Raw genomic sequence first — 23,026 nt, 5'->3', positions numbered from 1 at the left:
GTACGCGTGCACATGTTGAATTGATTACTAAAAGCCCTCGCATGGCGATGGCAGCGCTGTGCGCTGCTGATTCCAAGCGAGACCTGAAAAGTGATGGCTGAATTGCTTTAATTTATCTTGCCTCCTGGAAATCTTTATTGTGATGCCTATCATTAACATCTTCTTTAATATTCAAAAGATTACACACACCATCCATTTTCAGCATTGAAATTTCTTTGTTGAACTCTTGCCCAATACTTATTTTGCTACTCATCTTAGTTGTGTTACTATATTATTTCACTGCTCCATTTTCCTTGTCAGTCTGTTATTTCTGCTAATCGATGCCTGACCTTGTTCCATTTCTATAGCTTCATGGCTTTAGTCTTTTTACACTTTTGGTACGTAGGCTTAGAATAATTTGCCCATTGCGGTGCAGCTTCCCTCGTTGTCCCTTATTCATGCACTCTTTGTGTTTAAAAATATTCTGTCAACTGTTTATCTCACATGACTTCATATAGTATGTTTTGCTATGACATTTTTGTTTATTGTCGGATGCACAAATTATTATTATTCTTTTGATGAAGCATCAGGTTTCACCATGTTTGTTTTATTTTCAAAGTCCTTGGAGACCAGATTGTGTCGCTAGATCTGAACCAGATTTCATAAAATTCCAGCTGTCTGTCTCTAGGTCATGTTCACATGCTTGTGTAGCAATTGGAGAAGGGGTTGCTTACTCAGCCAAGCGTTATACATGGCAAGCCCCATGTATATGCACCTTCTTAAGTACTGCTTCTCCACCACGGCATCTCTTTATGTACATGGATTGGAACCAGTTTTTGTCAGTTTAATTAAATTCTACTTGCATGGATCGCTTTTGAGTCTAGTTGTTTGCTGCACCCCACCCTATATCTCCTTTAGTCTTCGGATTGTGTAGTTTAAGCCACCGCTCTGACTTCAAGCCATTGTCAACGTGCCAGCAGCTGTTTACAGCAACTGATTTGCATATCCTCTGCTTCTTGTGCTTGGAAAATCGACATCTGGTGCATCTCTATGCTCTTTGCTACCATCGGTGCAAGCTTCCCCCAGAACTTTTGACTTGTTTGCAGAGTAAGAAATGATGTATTTTGAAAGAGGACACACAGAATTATACTCTGATAGTACGTACAATTCTTAGCTGCAGAACAAGCACCCTCTGTGCTGGTCAGGTAGTGACACATCCCTCAGAGTGAACTTCTGCCTTCCTTTGGAGACCTTCCTAGTGGTCACATGGAAGCAGCCCTGAACATTGTGATAGCACCTGGTTCAAAGTCCCTTTACTCTACTGGTTGATGTGGTGTTCTTGCTGGACTTTGTTGTCATGGTGTGGGGAAGTACATGTGGTTCCTGGGAGCAGAAGATTGTTCCCTGCGGAGGGACTAGGCCATAGTTTGAGCTAATAACTAAGCATGCCCCGCCTGTGAAGCAGAAGTTACTTAAAAAGAAGTGAGAGCACCTATCCTTACTTAGTTCACTTGGAAGTTCTTCTGCTCTGTTGGAAAGTAGCCCCATTCTGGAGGAGCACCATAACAGTGAAGTATGCAGCCCATCTTCTGCTCTGCTGATCCACTTCTTCAGGAGAGTAATTGGCAGAGATTCCATGGCGATGCAACTGTCCGGATTGTTGCCTCTTACTGGTGACATGCTACTTCAGGAGGATTCTAAATAATTCATCCCAGTGTGTCTCACTCTCATGTTGTGAACTTCATAGCACAAAGGTTCGATTAATCTGATCATTTGAACCAGTTATAGTTGTGGAGGCTATGCCAGAAAGCGTCTGGCACATTGAATCCTGCTGCAGAATTTGATTTCATGTGTTGCTCCATTCTTTCCCCATGCATCTGCAGTAGTCTTAGACCCAGGAACAATTATCAACCTCTTTCGAAGAGTAGACCTTATTAAATTCCATGATGGGTGAGTGTCATCAAGTGGTACCACCTAGCTCCCCCATCCTATTGTCGGCCAGTGCTGTCCAGTCATCCAAAGTTAGAAATTCCCTTTGACCCAGCTGCTCAGTCAAGACGATGAAGTCCCTGTCACATCCCTATAGACCAGGCACCCTTTTCTGCACCATCTCATGAGGCTAACATGCCTTCGAGTGGGTTAGGAGGGAGAGTTTTTCCCTACACTACTGCTACTGGACCCAGATAACCATAAACTCCTTGATGTTCTCATTGTTGAAGAACACCTATGCTTTACCAAAGCGTTTCAATGCTTCGTCAGGGGTGGTAAGGGCTACATAAATGCAATTTCAGTTCAATAAAGCGTTCATGGTCTCCCCCTGTATGCAGCCTCTGCCCCAGTCCTGACATAGAAAAGAGGAAGGGCACATACACTCCACTATGTTCTTGTAAGGAGGACTTGATGTGCCCAAAGGACAGTTTAGGTGCCTACATTCATACCTGTTGAAAGGGCAACGGAAATACCTCTTGTTCACGTGGGATGCCATCATTATGAGTAAAGGACCGTGCCATTGGGGTCTTGTGCATCCTCTCTGGTCTTTAGTACGATTCTGCAGGGGCGGGGAATTTAATAAAATATCTACTTGTCCATGGGACAGGTTGCTTCATAAATCTACTTGTTCTGTAACCAAATCCACTTGTCCCTTTGGTGCCATTTAGTGCGACGACAAATTAAGGCAGCAATCTTCTTATAGTATAAGAGCTCAAACATAGCCTCTGATTATCCCAGGGCTCATACCATAGTAGTGTTTAAATACTTGCAACCCCCTTGTGTTGCCACTTTTTCGCAGATCTACGTAGTGGGGCTGAAGATGGTGGTAAGCAATAGTTCCAGGGTTAGAATGCCCTTTAGAGTTGGTGCAGACCTACCAACTTGCATGTTTTACGGGGTTTCAACAACTCTTCTTTAATTTTTTTCAATACTGAGAAATGTTGGAAATTTACACCCGACAATGGCAGACATAAACCTTCTTCCAGATGCGGGGAAAAAAGTGGTTGGAGAGGAAGTGAACTTGCAAACACTCATATTTTCGCTTGAGCAAATCTGCACATTAATATTTGCTAATGCTAAAATGCAGTTCAGATATTTTCTAGGAGTACTATTTCTTGTCCTCCTTCTGTAAATTCTTGGGAATTCACGAAAGCCGTATAGCTGCACTTAATGCAAGGACATATACCATGGGTGCACTTTTGAGACTTAGTTTAATAATTGCGCCCCTAATTTTGTCTGGTGTTGACCATGACCTTTTGTGTTACTTACAATTCTGTCTCACTCTCTCTCTGTATAGGCTGGCTTCACTGACTGTCAGCATTCTGCTCTTTCACACGGAGCATATCAGCACTGAAAGTAGTTTTGTTCAGTGCCAGTAACTACTGTGGCAGTGTGCTTTTTGAGACCAAATACAATTTTTGCTTTTTCCAATGTTTGTTATAATGGTGAGGGCCCGGCAGCTCCCACACCAATAAGGTTTTACAAAAACCATGCCAAAACTATTCGCACATTGACAAAACTAAAAAGCTGATCACCAATTTCAGACCTACTAGTTTTGCCAATGCTTTTTTTTGTTTTGTTTCCCATAATCTTATTGAAACTGATTACACAGATTTTCCATTATGAATATTTTTGAGAAATACTAGCATGCATCAACGCATGATGCTGCATGTTTGCATGTTACTGAATGATGCTGCAAAGAAATAAGTTTACAGTTTAGCTAAACGTTTTTTTTCCTGCTTTTATGAATATTTTATTTTAAAAAGCCAAGAATCCTCAATCTTGCATTAAAGCTTCTGCAAATATTTGCATCAAATTGGAGAGCATTCTGGAAGCAATATACATAGCCTCATATTGCTAAACTTTGAAAACGTGTGTACAGTTTTATACTGGGAGTTAGGGTTTAGAACATTTACTTGGAGTGGTCACCCTACTAATAAAGGCTTTCAGATGATGATAAACCATTAATACAAGTTTGAACAGCATTAACATATGCACAAAAATATTACCTTAACTGCAGACAGTGCCCTTCCCTGATCCTTAATGTGGTACTGCAAACTGGTTTGTGCTGCAGTGGGTTGGGGCTACTTGTCCCATGGACAAAATACACATGAAAACTTGTTGCCGTTGACTTCAAACAATATGTCCTAGGCGTCTGGCTATAGAAATTCCACATCCCTGACTCTGGCCATGGTAGTGATCTTACTTCATCGCCAGAAAATTCCCTTAAATCCTTCTCTAAATGACTGTTTCCTTCAAGTGATGTGCAAGCGATGTGTGGCATCAGTTTTGATGCTACATTATAGACCCTATACATGCTTGGATTCTTAGTGCTGTACAAAATATATTTGTGGTTCCCTTCAGAAAGAGGTCATAGGGATAATTGTGAAGTCTAGTCTTTTCTGCCCAAGAGAGTTGCAGCCAGGCACTGTCAGTTTCAGCAAAACTATGATAAGCTGGCTGTTCCAGAGAATTCTTTAATGACAGGCATGTGTCCACACCAAGCTTCCCAGCATTACATCAGAAGGAGCACTGGATTAGCTAAATGATCACAAGTCTAATCACATCCCAATCCATCCGTCCTTGGTTATGAGCTCGGAGTGCTGGGAGCAGTAAACCCAGCTATAGAGTAAGTTTGTGAATGAACAAAATAATTTCTATAGCGCTCAGCTACTCCAAGGAGTGTCCCAGTGCTTTTTCTAGGCTTCCCAAAGAGTATAGTATGAAACGTCCATCCCCTAAACATCACTAGACTGAATAAGTGTGTTTTCAATTATTTTTAAGATTTTGTCTTATTCGAGAATTCTTAAGTATTCAGGCAGTCTATTCCACAGACCTGCTGCTTTAACAGTACTCTATTGTTTCTGAAAACGGGCAACCACAAAAAGGCCTGCAAAGGTGGAACCCAGAGACTTCCAGGTTTGTATGCCAAAATGTGTTCATTCAAGTACTTAGGTCCTCTATTCCGGAGTGCTTGATGTTAGTCAGTGATTTGTACCTAATATGTTGGGGAACCCAGGATCTCCATCATATGTGAGCAGGAGTTGAGTATCATCTGTGTATCAGATGATCTTGATGTGATAGGATTCCACTAAATATGAAAAAGGCGGCATATAAACGTTGATGAGAGTGGGACTATGGGAGGAGCCTAGCGGCACCCTGTACTTCAACATTTTTCCACCTGAAGCATGACTTCAGCCATACCACTTGCTGACGTCCTTCCAAGAAGGAGTTCAGCCAGCCGAGTGCAGAACCTGTTACCCTAAAATGTTCTAACCTGTACAGCTGGATGTTATGATCCACAGTATCAAACGCCACTGACAGGTCCAATAGCATCATAGCCACATTGAGGCCCGATTCTAAACTAAACATAATGGACTCTGAGACCTCTAACAATAAGGACCCAAAGCTATTTTGGGCTCTATCTTCTTTTGCCATGGGAGCTGTACTCCCCCCTCCCCCCACCGTGTAGTCTGGAGTTTGGTGTGCTGAGCCACCACTGTGCCTGACCTGGCGGAGCCAGGAGTGTGGCGGGATGGTGATCAGCACCAGTCAGCAGCCAGGTTGGGAGTGTTGTAGTTGTGTGAGCGGGTGGAGGGAGTCTAATTGGAGAGAGCTCCGTGGAGGATACAAGTTTCTTTCCTGGAGGACTGTTTTCTTTACGCACTATTGGTTTGCATTTCTGTCTGGGGGTGGTGGCGGCAGCAAAGGTTCTCCTCCACTGTGAGGAGTGGAGTGGACTATTTTGTTGGTTTCTTCAGTTTGTTCAATGCACTTTGATTCACTTAAAGTGTTTATTTTAGACTTTGCTCCACTTCCCATTTTGTTTGTCCTACTCTCCTGGGGAATGTTGAAGAATGACTATTAAAATGCTTCGGAATCGTGCCATTCATTTAAAGAGACAACAGCCTTGGCAAAGGTTAAATGGAGGGCGAAGAAAATCCCTAGATGTATGGTCTTTAGTTGGTTTACCTTCTATTCAAACATTTTTTCCAAAGGTAAAAGCAATTCCCTTTAGTCTTTTATTTACATTTTAATTCCTGTACTATTACATCAACTGTTGTTATCAGTGACTTTCACACGGATTGTAATCAAAGCTCCCTGTTTTCCGTTTTTTTTAAAACTAATTTTATTTGGTCATTTTGCAATATATTGGGCGAAAGCCCCACAATGGCATACAAAATCAGTTGGAACTCATATGCGATGACCCCTATTTCCACCAATAAATACAGCCCCTGCCAAACATGCAGGTAACCCAAAAATACAAGCAACATAAGCAATATACAGACAGTGGTCAGATCCCAAAATATAGTACGTAATACACCAGAATCCCAATATTCAGTCCGATAAGGGGTGAAATAGGCAAACAACATAGTTTGGGGTATTGGAGGGCAGTGGGCCAGGGGTAGCTTTTACGAATCTTCCTCTGGGAGAGGGGTCATGTCAATTCCCCGATACGTCGCCCATCGTGTCCAAATCTTGCAGTGTTTCCGGGGGCAGCCCCGAGCCACAAAGACAGCAATCTCAGCACCCATACACCGATCCAGTGCAGCCTTCCATTTACCCAAGGTCTGAGGAGAGGATGCCCTCCAACACTGCGCTATGTCCCTCTTGGCAATAGTAAGGGCAAGAAACAGTAGATGCTGTTTATAGCGATTTTCCCCCCCAATGTCATCTTTGGAATGTAGTAGAAACAACCGGGGATCTAATGCGAGCACCCACCCCACCACCTCGCTGAGACATGACCGGACTCTATTCTAAAAGGGCTGCAGGGCCGTGCAAGTCCACACTGTATGGAAGAGGACCCCCTCCTCACAGACACACCGCAAGCATACAGGAGACTGAATGACCCCCATCCGCCACAGACGAACCAGAGTATAATACACTTGATGCAGATATTTGAACTGGATTAGCCTATAGCGTGTGGAGACAGCTGCGCCCCTGGGGCTGGCTATCGCCTCGGCCCAGTCGTCGTCCGTTAGGTCGGGAATATCTGCCTGCCAGGCCTGTCGGGTCTTGTCTAAAGTAATGGGGGGGGGGTGTCGTCAGTGTCTGATAAATCTGTCTAATTTTATGTAATCCGAGGTCCCCCATTAATAAACGTCCCTCCAAAGGCTGAAACTCGTGAAGGGTTTCCAAATGGCGTATCTGAGGGGAGAGCGCATGTCGGAGCTACAGGTATTTGTGAAATTGTGACCTGTGGAGGCTGAAATCTGATTGTAATTGTTAAAAAGATTTTAGTGTGACACATTTCATTACAACCCCTAGATTCGAGATCCCCACCAGGTCCCATCCTCGAAATCCCTTCAATGCAGTAGCAGACTTGAGGCTTGTACCCCGCCACAGGGGGCTCTGTCGAGTTAGTCGCCCCTTCCATCCCATCTGCCTGGTCTTAGCCCGCCACAGCAGTATAGCTTGGCTGCCAGCCGGCGGTAGATCTAGTTCCGTATAACTGTATAATAAATGGAGAAGGGGAACCTGCTCCATGCAGGAATGTTCAGTAGCATACGCCAGGTCTGTGGGGGAATTGTACCATAGCTCATTAATCGCAAGGATGTGAAATGCAACATAGTAGGAGTAGATGTCAGCCGCCGCGATCTCTCCACAGTACGTTGACTGTGAGCAGGTGCGGAGCGCCACCCGAACAGCCCCGCCTCCCCATAGGAAGTTATTTTGAATTGCGTTCACCTGCGCGAACCAAGAGCGAGGGATAGGGTACAGGAAATTTTGGAGGCGATACAATATCCGAGGCAAAGACTCCATCTTAAAAATGGCTGATCGCCCATAGAGGGACAGCGAGAGAGCAGACCACACCGCAGTTTCGTTTTTTAGGCTAACCATTAACAGGGAAATATTATGTGCCCACGAGATCTTGGAGCATGGGGAAATGTAGATCCCCAGATATTTCAATCCATCCGTAGCCCGGGAAAGCTGCGCAGCCCACGATTCACGGCCCTGGTGCCCACACACCGGGAAGAGAATGGACTTAGCGGGATTCGTGTGGAGGCCGGTGGTGCTACCAAAATCTCGGAGGATCTCCAGGATACGGGGCTCTGAGTACCACGGGGCAGTCATAAAAAATAGGACATCGTCAGCGTATAACACTATACGATCTGACCGCGAGCGGGACCAATCGAACCCCCGGAACACCGGATCGCCCCTCACCCAGGCCGCCAGGGGCTCAACCGCCAGAGCGAACAACAATGGAGAGAGCGGACAGCCCTGGCGCGTACCTCTCCGGATCGGAAATGGCCAGGAGCGGTGTCCGGCAATACGAACGGACGCTGTCAAATTCGTATACAGCAAGCGAACATAGGTCAGGAATCGAGGCCTGAGATTGACGGCTTCAAGTAGTTGGAAAAGATAGACCCAGCTTAAGGAGTCGAATGCCTGGTCAATATCGGCCAATAATAGGGCGGCCCAACATAGGGGCCGCAGCAACGGCATTATGAACACGCCTGATGTTATCTCTCGCAGCCCTCTGTGGCACAAAGCCCGACTGGATCAGGGCGGTGATGCACCCGCGAAGGCGGTCAGCTAAGACCTTCTCCAACAATTTGGGTTTGATATTAATAAGAGAGATGGGGCGATAGGAAGACTGGTCCTCGGTGGGGGGGGGGGGGTCTGCCAGGTTTAGGAAATAGCACTATGTCCGTGTGCCGCCAGTCCTCTGGCAGACACCCGGTCGGTTGCATCCACGATAGTTGCCAACAAGTGAGGCCCCAGTAGGGTTATATGGGACCAAAGGAATTCCATGGGGAACCCGTTGGGACCCGGGTGCGACCCGGCTGGATCGCACCAAGGGCACCAGACAACTCCTCTATTGTAATGGGTGCCTCCAAGTTCTCTTGCACTGAATCGGGGAGCCGACGAGGCGGAATGTCCCGCAGGAACTCCGCAATGAGCTCGGCAGATATCTGCTCTTTGCGGGCATACAGGGTGGTGAAGTGCCACGTAAATTCGTCCGCCACCTCTGCCGGCGACGTGTACATCGACCCGTCTAAGCCCTGATTCGCAGGCGTGACGGCCGGGGCACCATCTGCCTGGCACAATCTATGCAACATTTTGCTTGACTTGTCCCCCCCACTGGTATATTCGATGTTGAGATGCCTCCCAAATCGCCTTGGCTTCATCCAGGAGGTGTTGACTTAGTTCTTGCTGTGCTAGAAGCAAGTTCCGGCGAAGGACGTGGCAGGGATTAGCACTGAGTTGGGCAGATAAGGACGTCTGACGTCTAGGGTGGCGAGTTGCTCGCGGCGCTTCCGTCTCTCCTGTGTGCGGTTGCTAATGTCGGAACCCCTCACGGTCGGTTTAAGAGCCTCCCAAAGGGTAGTGTTCGAGGGGGCAGATGGGCCATTGTTGGCGAGATATGTAGTGATCACTGCGTTGAGCATGTCCTGATAAGCCGGACAACGGAGGTGCCAAGGAGACGTGCACCAGCGGAATGGGGGCCTGCGTGTGCATGGGTGGAAGCGCAATGTGACCGGGGAGTGGTTGGACAGACCTCGCGGTCTGTGTTGCACCTGGGAGAATCTGTGGAGAAATACCCGCGGAACAAAAAAATAGTCGAGTCGAGACTGTGATCCGTGAACCGCAGACAGATATGTGTAATCATGTTCCGTAGGGTGGAGTTCGTGCCATATGTCTGCCCAGTCTAGTGTCGACGCTAAGGTATGCAGCTTAGTTGGACCCTGAGGTATAGGGGTATCTAAAGGTGCGCTGTCTATCGGAGGGTCCCATCGTGTCATTCAAATCGCCCCCCCATCAAGGTCAAGCCAGGCGGAAGGGATCCCCAGACCCCCAATAAATTGTCTATGAAGGTGGCGCCTAGAGGTGGAGGGGCATAGATACACCCTATAGTGACCTGCTCCCCATGTACCTTGCCCGTGATGAAAAGGAACCGGCCCCCAGGTTCGGCTCTATGTGCTATGTATTGAAACTGGACTCTGCGGTGTATAAGGACCGCCACCCCTCTGGAACCGCTCGTGAAACCCGCATGGTAGATGTAATAGAAGTCAAACCGAGCAAGGCACGGAACTTTCGTGCCCAGCATGTGGGTCTCTTGCAGAAGCAGGATATCTGCCCCATATCTCTTTGCCTGTCGCAAGACAGCCCCCCGTTTCACCTTATTTAGTTCTCCTCGAACATTCCAGGAGACCACCGTTAAGTCCCCAAGGAGATATGCCTCACCGGACGCCATTGGGTCTTGGAAAGATGTTGAATAAAGCAAGGGATCTGTATAAAAGACCATATGTAACATAACGCACTGCCTGTATGCATGAGCCGAACATAAACAAAATGAATCAAACTTTCAAAAAAGAGAAAACCAGACACCCCCCACCCAACACTACCAGAAACAAGGAGCATCTGTTGCGGTGTAGAGGACGAAGGACCCCCAACTGGGGACCCTCCGGTACCACACCAAAGTTACCCAACCCACCCACTCAACCTAAGAATCCGGGAGGTGCAGAACAGTCATGGCCTAGCAGCCTGCGAAGCAGGCCCTACGACCCCTCGTATGCAAAGTTTCAGAAAAACACATTGTCTTACAAAGCACCGTTGGGGAAGTGGAGTAGACGAAAGCCATCAGGGCGGTCACCCGGGGCTCGGCGAAGCCCTCTCTGGCCCCGTGCCCGGCCGCTTCTGGGACTTGTTGCGTCGTGGCCGCTGAGATCTAGAGCTGCGAGAGGAGTCCGAATCCAAGGCCGATGGGGAACCCACACGGATCCGTGGGCGCTCATCGGCCCATGCAAAGACCGCCTCCGGGGTGTCGAAGATATAGAACTTGGAATTATAGATTACCCGCATGCGAGCCGGATACAGCAACATATATTGTACATTTCAGTTCTCGAAGTCTACGCTTTGCGAACATAAAGGATTGGCGTTGTTGCTGGACTAAGCGTGTGTAGTCCGGGAAGACCATGATAGACCTAGATTCATATACGAAGCTGTCTTTGTGTCCTGGCGAATCATAGGATAGCATTACCTGTCGGCGTAGTTCATGATTTTGGCGATAACTGGCCTCGGGGCCTCACCCGGCGGGGGCCTCTGCGTCAGGGCCCTGTGCGCCCATTCCATGATGAAAGCAGAGGACAGGAGGTCAGGGGGCAGGATATCCTTAAGCCATTTAGTTATAAAGTCTGTCATAGATGCCCCTTCACAACCTTCGGCCAGGCCCCCGAAGCGCAGGTTGTTCCTCCGGGCCCGCCCCTCCGCATCCTCCACCCTAGAAGCCAATTCCTGTGTGACGACAGTCAGCTTATTGACTTTCTCTTGGAGTGAGGTTACCGAATCCTCCACCGTTGAGACCCTTGTTTCCGCCTCTGTGATCCGGTCTACTGCTTTGCGGAGATCTTGACGGAGAAAGGAAACTTCTGACCCCACTGCGCCAATTTTTGCGTCCAGCATATCTCGGGCATTGTTGATGGCAGCCAGCAGGGCAGCGTTATCCGGAGCAGAGCTGCCCCCATCCCCACCCGTAGCGCCCCCAGTAGCCGTGGTAAATTGGTCCATGGTACCCTGCTTTGGACTGGCACCGCCGGGCCCCCCCTTGCCCATCTGCATATATGGCCGCAGGCCGTGCAAAGGATTGGGGAACGAGGAGCACGTTCCGCTGGGCCGGAGGCTGCCGCGCCAGATGGGACCAGAATGCCGAAGGCCAGGGGAATACAGTCACGTAGTGTGCAGCGTAACTAAGGTAGCAAATCCGGGGCGAAAAGGAGACCACGACCTCCAACCCGCGCACAGAACAAGCACCCCGGCAAGTTGAAATTCACCGGGCTCTTCGGGCTGATGGCGGAGGACCGCACCCCTTTGCCCCACGCACAGTCAGAGTCCACTCAAGGCCCTCGTGTTCCAGCCCAGGGCCGTCTTCGCCTGAGGAATCTGCTGGTGAAATGGCCTAGGTACGGCCCTCAATCACTGCTATGGTAGCATAGGCGCCCCACAGCATGCAGGAAAAGGCCCCCGAGCACAGAGGCTGCCAGCGCCGGGAGGTAATGAAAGGACTGCAGGCCACTCACTGTCGGGAGACTCCTGTCAGTGCCCCATGTGTGTACAGTTCCCCCAGGGCAGCCACACGTCCGCTCCAGGCGCCTCAGCAGAACATCCGGGCAATCTTTTTAGGAGCGTCACCCACAGCAGGAGAAGCAGGCAGTACGATTGCGGGCACCCCACAGCAGCGCGACTCCGCCGGCCTCACCAGAACACCCAGGAGCGCTGCGATGAGCCAGGCCGCGCCGATCCGCCGGCGTGGAGACGCCCCCTGACCCCGCCAGCAAGATGGCAGCCGTGAGGTTGATGGGGGTGCGCCGGGACCTGCGCAGCTCCGCACCTCGGGGCCGCTCACCAAAAGTGCTGGGCCCCACCGCTCCAGGCCCCAGGTCGTCAGGATGACCCCTGCCGCGAGGACAACAGCTGCCGTACCCTCCGTCTGGCCCCGAGCGGGCCACGGTGCAGGAGCAGCGATCGATACCAGCCAGAGGAGCGGGCCAGGGAGAGCACCGCAACAGACCCCCCCTTCCCCCCCCCCCTTCCCCCCCCCCCCCCCCCCCTTCCCCCCCCCCCCTGCCGGGCGCGCAGCCGATGACACCGTCACGCTCCCGGTCTTCTCCAGGAGGCAACGAGGCAAGATGAGTAGTCTACGTGCCAGGATACTGTAGGATATGCGGCGGATGATGGCGTGGGGACCGGAGTTCTACTAAGCTGCGTCTGCCACGATGGCCGATCAAGCCACCCTACCCCCCCCCCCCCCCCCTCCCCCCCCCCTTTCCGTTTTAACTGATTTTTACAGATACAGACCGAAACGCATTTATTTTCCTGTTTGTATTTATTTTTAAATGTGGATAAAATCGGAAAAGGGGTTGTTTTTGAGTGATTCTAGATGCTGTCAGTCATGCCCTCCTAGACGAGTGAGTAGCTCGGTCGATCAAAAGGTAGGGTAGTTGCAAAAAAAAAAAAGAGAGGATTTTTAGTAAAGGGCCTTGATGAACAGCAATAGATATGTACAACCTTGATATTAAAATTTGCATGTTTTCTTATAAGAGCATATTTTATCATCCGAGTGTGTTTATATCCCTGAAATCTGTTAATCGTTAAGGCGTGAGTGCATATTTATCGATCAAATAAATGTAGAAAATACTAATTTCAGATTCTTTTTTTCACAAAATCCAAAATCAATATGGATAAATACAGATGAAATTAGAAAAAAATAAATATGGATAAATACAGACTGAAATGTCAAAAAAACATAAATGCCATAAAACCGGGAGCTCTAATTGCAATCCACTAAATCGCCCAAAAATGTGTTTGGTGCTGTGCTTATACCCACGGTTGTAATCATTATCTTCAGCTCAAATCAAATGAGTCTCTTTTCCTTAGAAATCGGATCCTTTAATTGCAAGAGTCGAATTTTGGTTAGCTCCTAGTCAACTCTTTCGATTTTATAGAAAGCACAATTGAAAATTATTCTAGTTTTCAGTTTCTGATGATAGGCGAGTTTAATGCAAGAAATATCTAATACTCTCCTGAGAACATTAGGAATAAAGCGCTCAAGGTAGCCTGGATATCCCAGAGTCCTTATTTCGAAATACCTGTTTAGCCGATAGTAGAGGTAGACTATTGCTTGAATTCCTTAAAATTATTAGGGGAGTAGTAATCAATGCAAAAATCTTACCTCATATTTCTGCAAGTCCCGCTAGAACTGGTATAACTGCATCATCCACATTTGAATATAAAATGTAGAGCTGTAATTTATTTGATCTAATATCCAAATTGAGTTGGGTTGATCAAAATTATAGTGATCATACAATGTTGAATGTTTGCATTCTGCTCTGCTTTCAGTATACATCGGATTGGTCCCTGGAATTCTGTAATGGTCACGTTGATGTAGCTCCTAAGCGGGGGTTGCCTTCACTGGAACTCTGAGAAATATAAATTTGTTTAATGGAAAGATTTTAGAAGGTGCGTTTGTTAGATAATGGCAAGTATTTAAATATAATTGTAGAGTTCGAGAAACTTGTCGCTATGGTCACAGAGGATACTCTGAGTCTTGAAGAAAACGCCAAAAATATGACTGGCAGCAAAGCTGTCCTAGATGCAGTGTCTAAAAAAATGAATAAATAACAAGCAAATAGATTTTGTCAAACGGAACTGTGGAGCAAAACAATTCAGTTAACAGAAAAAAAAGGAAAGACATCACTTCTCTTGCAAAAGGGTTACATGATCAAAACTTGAGTGACTTGCATCGAGCTGCAGCTTCCCGAAATTCTAGAAAATACTGGTTGCTAGTGGCCTTTAATTGCGGACCAAAAAGGAATATTTTGGTTACTTAAATTTCTCCATCGACATGGTCTGACTACATTGTTCAGTTGTATGCTGCAAATGACCGAGCACTGGTTCGGTCTCTCGACCAATATTTAAAGTTAGTTCCAGCAATTATGCTGAATGATATTGATTTATTATGTAGGAGGGGGGTTGACATTTCTTCTGTCTAAACTAGCTTTTGTGGGAGTGGAGTCAAATAGCTCTCCTATAGTAGTGATGAATACCCAAGCTCATTGTTTCAATAATAATAAAGCTTATAAGTTGCCCAACTCTTTTGGCATCCGAGTTGACATGAATGGCAAAAGAGTCTACTAGCGAGCATACTGGACAGGAACTTTTCAATGATGAAGTATCTTAGGCCTGCCTATCTGTACAGCCAAATGCAGTAAAATAAATAGGGCTTTTAAATGTCCATTTTAACTCTAGCTTCCAGCTTTTATCATGGAATCCAGCAGTCTGGTATGGTGGAAAAAAACTAACTTTCTAATGAGCCTGAAAGCTTCCATTATTTTGTCTACATAGACATGGTGTTCAAACAAACTAGAACTCGATAACTCCGTTCTAACAAAAGCCATGCAAAGTGAGGTACAGATGGAACTTCATATGTCTATTATGACCAAGCAATTATATTACATGTGTAAAAATTGAATTGCACGATCAGAATTGTGGTGGTAGTAGTAAATCTCTCCTTCTGTTTAATATTTATATACCACCAGGTAAAAGATTTTTTCCTAGTCAGTTTTTTATTTTATCAAACACAATTTAAAATAATTCTAGTTCTTATTTTTTATTATGAGTTTTTGATGCAAAAATATATAATACTCGCCTGAGAAAATTCAGGAATAAAGAGCTCGAAACTTGGGATACCACAGAATCCTTATTTCCAAATAACTTTTTAGCCGATAGTAGAGGTAGACAATTGCTTGAATACCTAAAAATTATTAGGGGAGTAGTAATCAATGGAAGGATCTTATCAGACATTTCTGCAAGACATACTAGAACTGGTATAACAGCATCATCAGCATTTGATTATAATGTAGAGCTGTGATTTATTTGAACTAATATCCAAATTGAGCAGGGTTGATAAAAATTATATTGATCATACAATTTTGAAAGTTTCAATTCTGCTCTTCTTTCAGTATACGTTACAACAAACAAATGATGGACGGAATGCTGACAATGCAGACATTCTCCCCCAGTCAAGAGATCTGGGTTAAATCCATCGTTCTTTTGCCCACTACGCCACCCCAGTTCAGACATGGCCATATGCAAATCAGTCTTGACCCTGTGCCTCATGGGAACAGTCCAGCCCGAACTGCCAAGCCATGTCTTCCCTGGACCGGAATCAAGCATCCTAGGACCGGTTTCTGGCTATCAGCCGTCATCAGCCAGGATAGCTTGACTCCAGTGGCGTAGTGAGCACGGGTCCCACGTCTGGGAATACCCATCCCACTTAGGGCGAAAAGCGTTACAACAAACAAATGATGGACGGAATGCTGACAATGCAGACATTCTCCCCCAGTCAAGAGATCTGGGTTAAATCCATCGTTCTTTTGCCCACTACGCCACCCCAGTTCAGACATGGCCATATGCAAATCAGTCTTGACCCTGTGCCTCATGGGAACAGTCCAGCCCGAACTGCCAAGCCATGTCTTCCCTGGACCGGAATCAAGCATCCTAGGACCGGTTTCTGGCTATCAGCCGTCATCAGCCAGGATAGCTTGACTCCAGTGGCGTAGTGAGCACGGGTCCCACGTCTGGGAATACCCATCCCACTTAGGGCGAAAAGCGTTACAACAAACAAATGATGGACGGAATGCTGACAATGCAGACATTCTCCCCCAGTCAAGAGATCTGGGTTAAATCCATCGTTCTTTTGCCCACTACGCCACCCCAGTTCAGACATGGCCATATGCAAATCAGTCTTGACCCTGTGCCTCATGGGAACCGTCCAGCCCGAACTGCCAAGCCATGTCTTCCCTGGACCGGAATCAAGCATCCTAGGACCGGTTTCTGGCTATCAGCCGTCATCAGCCAGGATAGCTTGACTCCAGTGGCGTAGTGAGCACGGGTCCCACGTCTGGGAATACCCATCCCACTTAGGGCGAAAAGCGTTACAACAAACAAATGATGGACGGAATGCTGACAATGCAGACATTCTCCCCCAGTCAAGAGATCTGGGTTAAATCCATCGTTCTTTTGCCCACTACGCCACCCCAGTTCAGACATGGCCATATGCAAATCAGTCTTGACCCTGTGCCTCATGGGAACAGTCCAGCCCGAACTGCCAAGCCATGTCTTCCCTGGACCGGAATCAAGCATCCTAGGACCGGTTTCTGGCTATCAGCCGTCATCAGCCAGGATAGCTTGACTCCAGTGGCGTAGTGAGCACGGGTCCCACGTCTGGGAATACCCATCCCACTTAGGGCGAAAAGCGTTACAACAAACAAATGATGGACGGAATGCTGACAATGCAGACATTCTCCCCCAGTCAAGAGATCTGGGTTAAATCCATCGTTCTTTTGCCCACTACGCCACCCCAGTTCAGACATGGCCATATGCAAATCAGTCTTGACCCTGTGCCTCATGGGAACAGTCCAGCCCGAACTGCCAAGCCATGTCTTCCCTGGACCGGAATCAAGCATCCTAGGACCGGTTTCTGGCTATCAGCCGTCATCAGCCAGGATAGCTTGACTCCAGTGGCGTAGTGAGCACGGGTCCCACGTCTGGGAATACCCATCCCACTTAGGGCGAAAAGCGTTACAACAAACAAATGATGGACGGAATGCTGACAATGCAGACATTCTCCCCCAGTCAAGAGATCTGGGTTAAATCCATCGTTCTTTTGCCCACTACGCCACCCCAGTTCAGACATGGCCATATGCAAATCAGTCTTGACCCTGTGCCTTAACCCAGATCTCTTGACTGGGGGAGAATGTCTGCATTGTCAGCATTCCGTCCATCATTTGTTTGTTGTAACGCTTCTTTCAGTATACATCGGATTGGTCCCTGGAATTCTGTGATGGTCACGTTGATGTAGCTCCTAAACAGGGTCGCCTTCACTAGAAATATACATTTGTTTAATGGGATAATTCTAGGAGGTTTGTTAGATAATGGCAAGGATTTCAATATAATTGTAGCGTTAGAGAAATTTGTCGCTATGGTGACGGGATATACTGATTCTCAAAAAACTGCAAAAAAAGAGTGTGGCAGCAGAGATGTCCTAGATACAGAGCGTTCCTAAAGAAATTAATAAATTAACAAGGAAACAGTATTTGTATCCAATGGAACTGCGGAGCAAAACAATTCAGGCATTAAGGAAAAGAAAAATACATCATTCTCTTCTCTTGCAAAAGGAGATTACATGCTCAAAACTTGATTGACTTGCATCAAGCCACAGCTACCAGAAATTCTAGAAAATACTGGATGCTAGTGGCCTATAATTGCTGACCAAAAAGGAATATTTTTGTTACTTCCATACTCCATCGAAATGGTCTGACTACATTGTTCAGTTGTGTGCTGCAAATTCAAATGTCCCAGCACTGGCTCTGTCTCTTGACCAATATTTAACATCAACCCAAGATTCTAAGGATGTCTCACTCCTTACAGTTCCTCAGAGCATTAAATTCATGAAAGGTGCTACATCTTCCCGAGCTATGGGTCCATATTAGATTCTGGCACTGGTCTTAAAAGCTAACCCAGAAATATGGGGAACATTTTTAACCCCATTATATGATTACTGTTAGAATACACAATGCATTCCTAATTCATGGAAAGCTAGTACTTTCCCACTGCTGAAAAGAGAATACAGATTAGGTCCAAACAACTATAGGCAAATTGCACTACTGGATTCAACTGGCAAGATTTGTGCAAGAAGTGTATTAGATAATTTTCAAGACTGGACTTAATGAAATTGAATAGTTCCTTTAGAACAATAAGGTTTTAGATGTAAACATTCTTTATTGAATAATATTGCAGCTGTTAAAACATTACTTGATAAATATGTTCAATGAAATCTCAGATAATTTATCCTGCTTTGACTTTGCGGCCTTGACTGAGTTGACAGACCTATTGTATGGGGAAAAAACTTGTCGATCTGGGAATTTCATCCAGTCTCCTTAGAATAACTGCACTCCATACTTCTACATGGTGTAAAGTTTTGTTGGGTGGGTATAAAGGGTTAACTCACAAGATACATTATTTTTTTATTGAAACAGATGCATATTGGCACCCTCTTATGTTCACTATTACTGCCTGCTTAGATTGGGAAGCATGTCCCTTCCAGCTTCTGATGTGGTTTTACTTGACTCCAGTAGGGCTGCAGAGAAACCTGGAAGTACTTTTTTTTATACAGAAAAACATCATATTAAAATTAGTATCACTAAAACTAAGAAATCCACTTTCAAGGGGAGAAAACAAAGTAAACCTTATTGTTGGTCTATAGGCCGTGAGAAATAAGAAACAGGTTAAATCTTACACCTATCTAGACAGAATTTTTTTATCTCACAACCTTGACAGCAAGCACCTTTTTTTCGGATTTGTAGTAATGCATCAGCACATGCACGTGTATTAAATACCTTCTATGACTATGTGGAGAAGACATCTTAATCACCTATTAGACACCAATAAGGTAAAACTTCCATCTACCTTAAGCTATGCCGTAGAATACATGACATACCTACAGCAACGTGGTCTCCTTTTAATTTCTATGAGGGGAAAATCTTAAGGAAGCTTCAGTTAGCACACCATTTTTGTACAGGCCTTACACTTAGAAGTAGGTCTTACTAGTACATTTTCCCTGGCAGTCTCAAACCTTATAAGATGGGCGTGTAGCCTAATGCGTGCAGATAGAGAATCTCTCTGAGAACTATTGAGACAGGAGGTTTTATCAGTTTTGTAGAAGCTCGACCGTTTCGCTCTAAATTTTCAAATTTTGTTAAAAAAATGTGGATGTACCTTATCCCTCCTGGATTCATTGTCCCCCTGGGTGATGCGCCTATATTTAAAACAGATTATCCCAAGACTGTTTTGCATTATATAGTGAATACTTATTTAATGGCTTATGAAATATGTTTTTTCGTGTACAGTTTTTGCATTTTGTGTGCTTTTATGGCTATCATATAGCCGAATAAAGATATATATATATATATATATATTGATTTTTGGTTTGAATACTGAGGTAGCCTGAAAATGTGTGCTTCTTTTATCAACAAAATAACCTGTACTAAGAAACTGGATTATTTGTCCCGGTCTCTTGATCATAGTGTACAGAGGACGATGCTACTATTACAGTTGGGTACCCATCTTCTTAGATCTTCTAAAGATAAATGGGCTGACCAGGGAAGTGACCCCTTCAAATGTCAGCCCTGCAATAGTGGGAACCAGGATTAAAATCCTGTTTTATTTAAATTTTATATTGTCTGCTCCCAATGAATGTTTTAATTTATTTACATTTTTTACGAGTTTTTTGGCGATATGTTAGCAGAAAATAGTATTAATTTTATCTTGTATAGTTTTATGGTTGGATTGGTGATCTCTTTTGGATTCTGAATAAATCTTGAATTAACTGAGTTGAACAATGTTGAATGTCATTCTTCGGGCATCAGGGAACTAGTGCAAGATTTAAGAGATATGTGCTCGCTGGTAACCTCATTCTGGTGCCTTTGCAGGAATTGTATTCGATAGGTAAGCAGACAAAATTGTGATTGTATCATACAGAATAGTAGTGCGAGTGAGGCAAAAGTAAATCTATTGAAACTAAATATGGAGCCCTTAATTTATCGCCCCCTTTCTTTTTTGTGGAACATGCATTAAAAAAAACTTTAAATATGTCCTTTGAGGTTGTTAACATATGTAAATTATTCCCACTGCCTTCACTAGGCTGCTGTTCCTGCTTTTGTTCAATCTGGACTTTGCAAACGTTGTTGGTCACATGGTAAAATTTGGCAAATTCTGAGTTTTACTGTATCCTCTTCCCATGGGCGAAATAAATGTAAGGCGAGGTGGATAATGTTGGCATTATTGGCCCATTTAGGATGCTAATATAATTCTGGCTAGCACTTGTATTACAGGATGAAATTTGTAAATGGAGGTAAGATGCCTGTCAAGGCGGATACTCCATTGATGAGTTGTAGTGAGTGTCCAATAAGCAGAAATCTAGTGCATTGCAGGCAGATGACCTAAAATGAAGTTGCTCTGAATATGGTCCACGTGAAAGAGGGGCAGTTTAATAAGCTGAATTGGAATTGTATCAGAAGTGTGTATGTTGAAGCGTTTGACTGTTTGAGCAACTTCGCCTCTCAGTCTTCATATTTCCTAATGTCCCAGAGGGGATTGATGATTTGGAAAATGCTCTGCAAAAAATCCCATATATATATATATAATCTATCAGGCCCGATTTATTTACACACCAAGTCTCAAAGCCAACATTTTGCGTAGATTTTATCCCGGAAGAATGCTCTGACAAACTTCTGCTAAGAGGGTCGAAGAAGAAAATTAAGGCAAATCAGTATTTATGAATGTGATGCATACTCTATTATTCGAAAATCAAGCTTATAGGTAGGTTACTTCTTTCCACTAGATCCTCTGAATCGAAATGTTGAAATATGCTAGTGGTTGATTGTTAAAAGTAGCCTTTTCTTGTCTTCTAGAAATTGTTGATGGCAATTCCAAGATGACGCTTGGCATGATATGGACAATTATCCTTCGATTTGCTATTCAAGATATCTCTGTGGAAGGTAATGTACTTTGCTTGTCCTACACAACTATTTTTGATCTTAAATTCTTGCTATCATTCTTCTCGCTACTCCTGGTATTATGCACATTTCATATCACTCGCCTTCTATAATAGATGTAACCACCTTTTACAATTTCATCATCTTAGTCTGTTTTTGAAGCACACATTGCTCTAGAAAGTTGCTTTTAACTGTTGCACCCATAAGTCTGCCATTCTCTATTAGCTTATTTCAGGCCTTTTCTGCTTAAGCCAATATAGTGAGTGGGCCTAAAGATCTGCCAACAGAAGCCATTTTCAAATTCACTACCAGGTGTCCTTTGCCAGGAATGCTTTAAATGTACACTTAACTTGATATTTTCTTTTCTCCACTTACATCTACCCTTGCGGTACATGGTGGGAGAGAGATTATGAGGTGCAAGAAGAAATATATTGGCAAGATCAGGGTTAAGGGCCAGAATGAAGAGTTGTCCACTCCTAGAAGATAGGAGTCCTCTAAAGCACCTGCTTCACTGCGCTAATACACTCCCATTCTGCCAAGCCATTTTTTTTTAACCACTAACCATATCTAATTGTGGATTAGAGTATAACGTTAATAATTACTAAACAGCATGGTTAATTGCATACTCGACAACAATTCTTTTAAAGTGACTATTTTGACTGTTTAGATTGTGTTCACACTAAAAGATTGTTACACGTATTTTATAGACCACTGAAAACGTTAACCTAGGTCCATCAGAAAATTACGGAGTTATTTCAGCCTCGCTTGTGGAAGCAGCTTTCTAGCCATCCTGTCCACAATGAAAATCGAATTTCAGCACGCATGCTAGATTTTAACTCCACAGACATACTGCTTGTAGATCTTGGCTTAAAGTTTCTTTACATAGCATGATTTAGAATTCTCCTCAAACACGTTGTGCCAAAACTGTATTAAAGGTGAGCACGATTGTGGTATCTGTTCTACTTGTGCTTCATTAGTATTTTACTTGATGCTGTTAGTGCCTTAGGCCTGTCCCTATTTTCTTAAATTTAAACCGTTTGACACACATGAGCGTAACAGTTTATTCTATCGAACAATTTACAAAGAGGCCTTTGACACAATACCGCACCTGTAATATCAGTGGGAGTCTATTTTACGCGGTGCAACGATCATGAAAAGGAAGACCTCATAATTTTCTCAAGAGTGAATGAATTCACATGAACAATTACCAAAAGATGATCAGCACACACTTATTTCCAGACATAGATCAGTTTACTAAAGTTATTATTTTCATGAAGTCAAAAAGTTACGAGAAATGATGCTCTTGGTCATATGCGGTAGAATTTTAAATAATCCTTTATTCTTTTTATCTTCACAGAGTAGCCAATGCGTTTTGTCCTTTCATAGGACTCCTTCAGGACTACAAAACATATGACGTATATACATTTTAAAATCTCAATACAATATTCAAATCTCATTAAAATCATTCCAACCTATTTATAGCTTTATAAATTCATATATTTACAACTCACCGCATATTCCCACATGAAAAATTGTTATAGCGGTAATAGGCCTTTTAGATCTATACAACTTTCTTATATTTTGTAAAACCATGCAATTAACAGTTGTATAGACCAGGGAAAGTTCCCTATTTTTTAACACATATTTTATTATTTTCAAACATGTAATTACTCAATCATGTCATATCAACGACATGGAATACGACCAGAGAGTATATCATTACCGTAACATCAGCATTGCAATATGAGGAACATACTGATCAGCAATTGACATTAATCATTCCAAGTATCTGATGAGCATACTAGACAATCCAACAGTCCCTCCCCCCTCCCAAGCTGGTTGCCCAATAGGGAACTTTCCCCTCTTTTCTAGTCCGACATCGCACATAATGAACATGTAAAACCTAACATTCTAATATGCCATATTTGGCAATCTAAATGTAGGTCTGAACGGGAGAAGAAGAGAGAAACCAAGAAAACAATGCAAGGGGAGAGCACAAT

At 44.6% G+C, this 23,026-nt stretch overlaps 1 protein-coding gene across 2 annotated transcripts in view; it reads left to right on the top strand.

Moving 5' to 3' along the window:
• Positions 1–23,026, top strand: part of ACTN4 (actinin alpha 4) — a 298,634-nt gene that overhangs the window by 116,155 nt on the left and 159,453 nt on the right. For both annotated transcript variants that reach the window (XM_085625020.1, XM_085625021.1), the window contains exon 4: positions 20,943–21,029. In XM_085625020.1, the coding sequence (XP_085481146.1) occupies positions 20,943–21,029 (87 nt within the window). The remainder of the gene's footprint in view (positions 1–20,942; positions 21,030–23,026) is intronic.

This window comes from Triturus cristatus, chromosome 9, assembly GCF_964204655.1.
Source record: "Triturus cristatus chromosome 9, aTriCri1.1, whole genome shotgun sequence".
NCBI classification, from domain to species: domain Eukaryota; kingdom Metazoa; phylum Chordata; class Amphibia; order Caudata; family Salamandridae; genus Triturus; species Triturus cristatus.
This window is presented reverse-complemented; position numbering and strand designations above follow the sequence as displayed.